The sequence below is a fragment of the Ceratotherium simum genome, chromosome 33 (assembly GCF_057802395.1).
Source record: "Ceratotherium simum simum isolate JZ-2026a chromosome 33, ASM5780239v1, whole genome shotgun sequence".
NCBI lineage: Eukaryota > Metazoa > Chordata > Mammalia > Perissodactyla > Rhinocerotidae > Ceratotherium > Ceratotherium simum.
The window spans coordinates 22,412,271-22,420,299 of NC_141932.1; the positions used below are offsets into that span (position 1 = coordinate 22,412,271).

General features: G+C 56.9%; 1 protein-coding gene across 2 annotated transcripts; it reads right to left on the reverse strand.

Annotated features, from left to right (window-relative positions):
- Positions 1 to 14: 14 nt before the first annotated feature.
- TIMM50 (translocase of inner mitochondrial membrane 50) lies at positions 15 to 7,192 on the reverse strand. 2 transcript variants are annotated; one of them, XM_004441524.3, is made up of 11 exons: positions 7,029 to 7,192; positions 5,957 to 6,113; positions 5,410 to 5,441; positions 5,172 to 5,193; positions 3,557 to 3,615; positions 3,349 to 3,468; positions 2,825 to 2,929; positions 2,640 to 2,738; positions 1,562 to 1,718; positions 1,117 to 1,223; positions 15 to 225 (listed from the first exon to the last, which is right to left on the reverse strand). In XM_004441524.3, the coding sequence occupies exons 1-11, from the start codon at positions 7,134 to 7,136 to the stop codon at positions 124 to 126; spliced, it is 1,068 nt and encodes a 355-aa protein (XP_004441581.1). In that variant the 5' UTR covers positions 7,137 to 7,192; the 3' UTR covers positions 15 to 123. The 2 variants fall into 2 exon arrangements, with proteins under 2 accessions (XP_004441581.1, XP_087277890.1); XM_087421764.1 differs by lacking the exon at positions 7,029 to 7,192 and adding an exon at positions 6,838 to 6,867.
- Positions 7,193 to 8,029: the final 837 nt, after the last annotated feature.

Here is an 8,029-nt window from a genome sequence, read left to right on the forward strand (position 1 = left end):
CGGACACAGGAGTGTGGCGTCTGGGATGGACTTTATTGGACATGTGGCTGCCCAAGCCGTGGTCAGGGAGCACTGGGGCCTGGGGTCCAGGACCCGCATACTGAGTTTGAGGAGGCCCAGAGGTCAGGGCTGTTTGGACCGAGGCCACAAGCGGCTGGTGAGAGAGCTGAAGAAGAGGTTCTGCTTGCTGGATTGGGAGAGCTCGGCCAGGCGCTGCTGCTCCTCCTGGGGCCGGGGACAGACAGAGGAGAGGGAGAGTCAGCCCGGGGTGGGCGGAGCCTCCTCCCAGACTCCCAGGTCCCCGGCCCTCAGCCCCGGGGCCACCTTTTTAAACCTCTGCCCAACCCAGACCCTTTTCCCCAAACCCCAAGAACACCAGCCCAGACGGAAGAGGAGCCCAGATCCAAAGGACCCAGCTCAGACACTGGCAAGAGCCAGCTCTGGGCCACAGGAGCCCAGACTCAAGCCCCAGGTACTCTCATGATCCCCTTCCCCAGATCCCAGGGGGCCCTCCCCTGAACCCTGGGAACCTATCCCAGACCCTTCACCAGACCACACTGTCCTGCTCCCCGGGCCCCCAGTGCCCAGCCCTGAGCCCCATGACCCCTGTCTGGAAGCTGGGGGATCACAGGCCCAAATCTCCAGGGACCCCTCCTTTGGGCACCCACGAGCTCTGAGCCTACTCTCAGGAACCCAACCCAGCATGTGGTCAACCTCAGCGGAGAGCCTTGGGAATCTTTCTCCGACTCAATCCATATTCTCAGCCCTACTTCCAAACCACCAAGATCACACCAAGTCCGACAGAACTCCTTGCCCAGACCTTGGGCCAAGTGTCTAGGGATCCCTCTTCCCAGACCTGATTCAAACTCACAGTCTACAAAAAGACCAGGGCCCCAGACCTGCTAGAGACCATTAAGGTGACCCCTCTCCCAGACCTATCTCAAATGCTTGGCATTTCCTGCCTCCTATTCTCAGAACAGGCTGCGGACCAATTCACACGAGAGCCCTACGCGACAGGCCGTGTGGAAGGGAAGGTATTAGAGGGGGACAGACTGATCCAGGGTTGCTCCCTCAGGAGCCCAGGGAACTGACGTGATGTCAGTTCCGAGCACCCACCTGCTCTAGCCGGCTCTGCCGCTGTTTGAAAGCCTCCAGCGGGTCGTCCTCCAGGGCGTAGTGCTCCAGCACGGTCCGGACATCCTCCACGCTGTTCAGTGCAATGGCTGCGGGCACAGCGGGTGGGGGTCAGCCAGGCTGAAGGCCAGAGGGAGGCAGGGCCCGAAAGGGTAAAGGTCAGACACTGGGGGGTCAAAACTACCTGGAACACTTCTCAACACTCTAAAAGCGCTCCCCTGAGCATTCCTGAGTATCCCCTAAATGTTCCAGGGGAGCACCCCAAACACTCTAAGAAGCTTCTGAAGACTGCAAGATACTTGTGGACCTCCTGCATCTCAAGTACCCAGTTTTACATGAAGAACAAGCCAGGATCAAGTGTCTGTCATTGCTCTTGAGGGTCAAGGGCTCTGGGGTCAGAAGCCAGGAGGTCAGGGGTCAGCCTCACTCTTGAGGAAGGCAGACAGGTCCAACAAGACCCGGTCGTCGGAGTTGCCGTCCCAGGGCCGCAGGGCGACACCATTGTAGGGCTGCAGGCGGAAGGCTTCCTTCTTGCAGTCCACGACGACGACGCGGGCTGGGTCCCGATTCAGACAGGAAATGTCCTGGAAGTGGGTGACAGTCAAGTTAAGGCCTGTGCCCCTCCCCTTCCCACCAGGAACCCACAGAGGGAGAGGGAGGGAGACAGACAGAAACACACACACACACACAGCACTACACACTGGGATCACCACGTCGGGGTCTCCCAAAGACCAGGTTGGGATGATGGCATCAAACCCCCCAGGGAGCTGCGGGGCTAGTCACACTGATTCCCAGGCCCAGGGCCTGGCACACAGGTTGACTTGGAGGTTCCCTGAGGAGGGCGCTGGGTACTTGTGTTTAACCCCTGCCCCAGGTGACTGTGACACGTTGCAGGTTTGCAAACCTCTCATCCAGATAAAGAGGTGCAGACAGATCTACAGCAACACATGGGAGCCACTCAAAGACAGATACCCAAAGACCCTCCAAGACCCTCAATCACAGCCCACGTCCTTCTGAATCCTAAAGAACTACACAGACCCCCAGGCCCACCAAGACACAGCCAGAAACTCAACAGATACTGAGACACGTGGATACTTGGACCTAGACCCACAGAGACCCATTCACAGACCCACAGACCCCCGCTCAAACCAACCCCAAAGCGAGTCTCATATAAGCCAGTACAATTTCACAGTCCCAGAGACACTCAGTTCTAGACACAGCGAGACAAAAAACAGCTTCCAGCTTTCATATCCCTACCCCTTGCCCCCAAGTGTCTTCTTTGGGGAGACCTCATCTCCCCCCACTCCCACTCCCCGGTTCTGGGGAAGGGAGAAGGGCCTAGAGGCCCAGCCCAGACTGAAGGCAGGCTGATGTCCTGCTAGAATCGGACCTGGGGCAGAACCAGAAGTAGGGCTGAGGCTGGGGTCAGAGCTGGGTCCTCCTTCCCTCAGGAAGTGCCAGCCCCCCCAAATCCCAGAGGCCCACCCATGGCCCCCATATGGCACCTTAACATGGTGCCCATCCATGTATCGCGTGGCATCCCGGAACAGGCGGTAGGAGATGAAGCCGTGGGGGTCCACGCTGTCGATGAGTGGAAACGCGGTCTGGGGTGGGATGGGAGAAGGGCAGGCTGAGCCCCGGCCCTGGAGATCTCCCGCCACAACCAGCCCTCCTCTGCCCAGGGCCTCACCATGCCCGTCTCCGACGTGAAGATGACGATTTCATACAAGGGGGCCAGCTGCTGAAACAGGGTCTCGATGCCTGGACGCTTCTTAAACCTCCAGCCCGTGGCCAGCTGGGGAGCAGTGAAGACAGTGAAACACCGAGACCCGAGGCCCCCACAGCCCCCCAGGAGGACAAAGACCCAGCCTGGGGACTCCCAGAACCAGAGTGCTCTCCCCCTGTCTTTGTGGCTCTTGGGGGTTCAGGAGCACATGGCTGCGACAGGAGGGTCTGGGAGTCTGGAGGGTGTGGGTCCCGGATCAACAGCCGACTGCTCTGCAGCCCGCACTGTGGAGCACTTGCAACAGCCCATGGGCTAGGAGCAGCACAGAGAGAACAGCCGGGCAGAGAGAGGTGCCCCCCCAGGACCACACAGCAGAGCTGCTCTGAACCCCAGCCGGCTCCACAGTCTATGGTCTTAACCACATCGTCACAGTCCGGCCACCCAGGTCCACCTAGTGTCCCCAGCCCGCTGCCTTCCCCAGGACACACCGACCACTCAGGGTGCAGGAGGACGCCTGTGAGCTCCAAGACCAGCGTGTAGGGCGGCTGGTAGTACGGCTCCCGCAGAGGGTCTGGGAGAAGGCAGGGGCTGGTGGGCTCGATGATCATCTGCGGACGAAAGACAAAATGGGGGCACTGAGGGAGACAGGGGGCTGGGGACAGGGAGATGGGGCCTGGGCCCACAACTCTTGCTCACCTGTCTATAATCTTTGAAATATTTGTACGTCCGGCGCAACTGCTGTACGAGAATTGGATCTAGGAGAACACCAGGGCAAAAACAGATTCCAAGATAAGCCGCTGCTCACCCTCTCGGACAAACCAGGGGTTTATTTGCCTCCCAGACACAAACAGGGCTACGTACCCACCTGGTTTGAACCAGCTCATTTCTAAGTCCAAAGGTAGGAGGCAATGACACAACCACCAGGTAGGAACAAATGTTTTTATTTACCTGCCCAGTTTTTTTTGTTTTTTTTTTTAACTGATGTTTTAATGGTTTTTAACATTGTGAAATTTTGGGTTGTGTACCTACCCAGTTTTAACCTGAATACTTATATCCACACACCACCCCAGATATAAAATAGAATATTTATACACCTTCCTACTTAAAACCTACATACATATAAATCTGCAGACGTTATGACAGTATATTTAGTCCATTTTGAACCCAGGTTTCTAGATCTGCCCGCTTTAAGCCACAAAGCTAAGTCTAGTTAAACCTCAATGAATATATACACACATATGTATACTTTAAACCAGTGGTTCTCAACTAGGAGCAATTTTGCCCCCCCCTTTTCCTGGGAAATTTGGCGATGTCTGGAGACATTTTTGATTGTCACAATATGGGCATCTAGTGGGTAGAGGGCCAGGATGCTGCTAAACATCCTACAATGCATAGGACACTCCCCAACAACAAAGAACTATCTGATCCAGAGAATCAATATGGCCAAAGTTGAAAAATCCTGGTTTAAATGAATATACTGAATCCAGTTTAAAATAAGAATCTTACATGACTGCCTACTTCAATACAGTATTTTTAGTCCAGTTAAACTACTATCTATGGGCCTGTCTTTTCCAAACCAAAATATGGAAACCACTTAAGCTAATAAATACACACATTTTAAACCCGCATGTTTACCTGCCCAATTTAAATCAGTATACTGATTTGTTTATACCAGTATGATTTACATCTGCCCAGTTAAAACAGCATACTTACCCACCTGCCTTGTTTAAAACAATCAATGGATTAACGTGCTGGTTTGTAAACTTCCCCAGCACAAACAGGTGGCTTTCTGGACTTACTAATTTTATTTTTCTCCTGGAAAGGGCCAGGTGTGATAGAATTGACAACTACTCTCTACTATCCAATTTGTCAGAAACTCCTCAAAAGCTGGTTAACCATCAGGGGAAGGGAGGAAGGAGGCATTGTTTTGGAAATGAGGAGCCGGATGGGGTATAGGGCTTGGCGGGGAGAAAAGAGGCTGTCATAAAGAGAAGGGGGTTAGGGACCACAGATGCTCAGATCTAAGGCACAGGAAGCCATGTGTCTGGCAACAGAGAGCCCCGTATCCCCAAGCACTCCCACCCCGGATTCCCCTCCCCCATCTGCCCCTGACCATCTGCTCCTGGGCTGAGGGGACAGGGAAGGGGACTGGTGCTTTGTAATGCCCCTCCCCCCAAAGCCATCCAGCTGCTGACTCCCCCACCCCACAACAGAAAGAGGAGCCAGGGGTACCAGATGGGGAGGGCAACACTCCTACAAATGGCAGAGTAGGGAGGGTCAGGGGACCCCAGAATCTGTGCTGTTTACTCACCATTGTCGAATTCATCGGGAATCTGGGAGGTAGAGAGAAAAATGGAGGGTTTGGGATGGCAGAGAAAGAATCCCATCACACCCAGAAAAGAAATCTCCAGAGCCTTGGGAAAAGTAGGCAAAGGTCCCTGGGAGGAAGAGGCTCACCCCAGACCAGAAATGAGCCTGCACAGACCACAGGGGAGGGGACCCACAGGATGGGACCCCTGGCAAGGCCTCTGGGTCTCTTCCCTCCTCACCTTGGCACCAGTTTCATCCACAGAGTTGTTTCCTGCAAGGGAGACAGGGATGAATGAGAGGCATTGGGGCCTGGTCTCCTGGATCTCGAGGGAGAAAAGAGGGCAGGGGGCTGGACTCCTGGGTCTGAGGAAAGAGGGCTAGAGGCATGGTCTACTAAGATCAAGAGAGGAGGGGGCTGGTAGCCAGGATCCCTGGGTCTCCTGGGTCTCTGAGGGATGAAGGGACCAGGGGGAGGGTTGCAGTTTTGGGTGCTGAAGGAAGAGTAGCTTAGGAAGCCGGTCGAGGCCTATCCTCCCCCGTCTTCCTCTCTTCCCACTGACTCCCTACAGCCTAGTGCAGGAACCACTAGAAAGAGTAGAACCTTGAACAGAGTGGGTAAAAGGGAGACCTTCCCCATTTCCAAGGTAGATGTTCTAGTTGGCTGCCCTGTTGAGGGAGCAGCCAGGGAATGAAGACGGGTGAGCCCTTAGCGGAAAGAGAAAGAGATTCTGCAGTAGAAAAAAGGGCCAACAGAACAAGACTGGGGGACAGGGATATGTCCCTCACCGAAGATATAGACGACGCTCACGGTTCCACCAGCACCGAGCAGCCCAGCAAGCCAGAGGGCAACTTTTTTGGCATAGCTGGCACCCTCCGTGCCCCGCTGCTGCTGTGGCCCCTGGGCCTGGGCCTTTGTGCTCGCACGGATCCCGATCTCTGCAGCCTGTGATTGAGAGAACGTAGGTTGGCCAAGAGAGGAGAGAGAGAAGGTCAGAGTGGTTCGGGCCCCCTGGCTGAAGAATCAAGCTCAAGAGCCACGAAGTGGACACCCATATGGCCTCCAGGTGATGTGTCCCTGGAAGGGCAGCCAAGAGACTGGGTCTCTCAGAAGGGTCAAGAACTGGACTGTCCGGCGCCAGGATCCCAGTGATTCGAGCGCTGACAGGCCGGATGCCCAGGATCCTGGAGGCAAAGGATTGGAGGGCCTGGAGCCCGGAAAAGCAGGGCAGGGAGATGAGATCGGGAGCCTGGCTGGACACTGGGATGCCTGGAGCAAGGCAACAGAGGCCACATAAGGGGACAGGACGAGGGGTTAAAGCCTCCGCACGCCTGGGGCTCACAGCAGCAAGATAGAGGAGAAGGGATGGGAGCGGGGGCGGAGGGGCAATCGCTTCTCTGGGGCTTGGGGAAGTACAGCAAGGAAGTGATGGCCCTGGAGGTCAGAATGGCTGGATCTCTATCAACATGGAGGCAGATCGAATCAGAACCTCCAACCTCTACTTCACCACCACCAAGGCGGGGAAACACCTCCAAAGCCAGGCTGGCACCCCAACGTCCCGGGCCCCTCCCCTTCAAGTATTACCCGAGCGGTCACTGAGATGGAACAGGTGACCTCCTACCCAGGCGCCCACGTGGGGTCCAGAGGAGGTGAGGTCCAGAGGACGCACCTGAGCCCCCAGCATCTAGCCAGGGAGGACAAGCGTTGCCTACTCCCGGAGGCAGGAAAGCACCCCAAAACGCGGGCGGCGTTCCATTCAGCACGCTGAAGTGCTGCGTTCCAGAACCCCCGGGCAGCAGCGGCCCGCTCGAAACTCCAGAGAGGGGCCCCCGCACCCGGAGGCCACCCCGGCCCGCTCACCTGGCCCGAAGCCCGGGGAGGTGGCGTCGCCAGCCTAGCGCACAGCCCCCGCGCGCCGGGCCGGAGCCCGCTCCGCAAGCGCAGGAGCAGCGCCGCCGAGGCCGCCATCTTGCGCTGACGCCACGCGGCCCCGCCCACTCGCTCCCTCCGCCCCCTCCCCGGGGCTGCGGCCAATGGGGGCGCAGGGGCGGGCCGGGTGGACGGGAGCCCGAGAGAGACAAAGGGCTGCGGGCGGACCGCCGCGGGCGCGCACGCCTCCCGGTGCCCCCGGCGCGCGAACTGAGTCAGCCGGCACCACGCCCCCTCCGGCCGCCGGGCGCTCCACTGCGCCTGCTACGGGACCGGGCGGCCACCATGTGCTCAGCGGGAAAGCGGAAGCCGTAAGGAAGGATCCCAGTGGCTGCCCGATTTGTCCTCAAGAGCGAAAGCCGCGAGTCAGGTAGCTCGGCCCGCCCGAGGGGGCGGCCCGGGAGGCGGGCTGAAAGGCAGCCTCACCCCCCTCTCCTCACGTGGGGCCGAGTCTGTCAGTACCCGGGCCTCCCGCGAGTTTCCTATAAAGGGTCTGGGAAGCCAAGCTCTTCATGGGGCCAAAGGAACCGCCGCCGCGCCTGGCGGGGTTGGGTCATGGAGAGAGGGGTCCATGAGTTAGAGGTTACGGGAGCCATGACGATGACCCTCAAACTATTTTGAGAAGGAAAAGTCTGATACTATTTATGTAAACTTTAAAAACATGTATACCGACCATAGAACACTTGAGGATAAATACTAACGTAGTAAAAGTACAAAGTTAGGCAAGAGACACGGGAATTCAGGGTTGTGGTGACCCCGCGGGGAGTGGACTGGGGGAGCTGCGGAGGCGGGTCCTGTCTGGTCCATACCGTTTCCTAAGCTGGGCTGTGGGACACGGGTGTTCTGGTATATCTTTCTGAGCATCTGAAATATTTTATAGCACATTTTACATTACATTTGTAAAAAGGCATGTAAATATCAAACGAGGAAGG

Coding starts and splice junctions, on each gene's coding strand:
- TIMM50 (XM_004441524.3), bottom strand. CDS start 7,136: ATGGCGGCCTCGGCGGCGCTGCTCCTGCGCTTGCGGAGCGGGCTCCGG. Junction 6,114..7,028: donor CTCCCCGGGCTTCGGGCCAG/GTGAGCGGGCCG, acceptor TCTCAATCACAG/GCTGCAGAGATCGGGATCCG. Junction 5,194..5,409: donor TGGATGAAACTGGTGCCAAG/GTGAGGAGGGAA, acceptor TCTACCTCCCAG/ATTCCCGATGAATTCGACAA.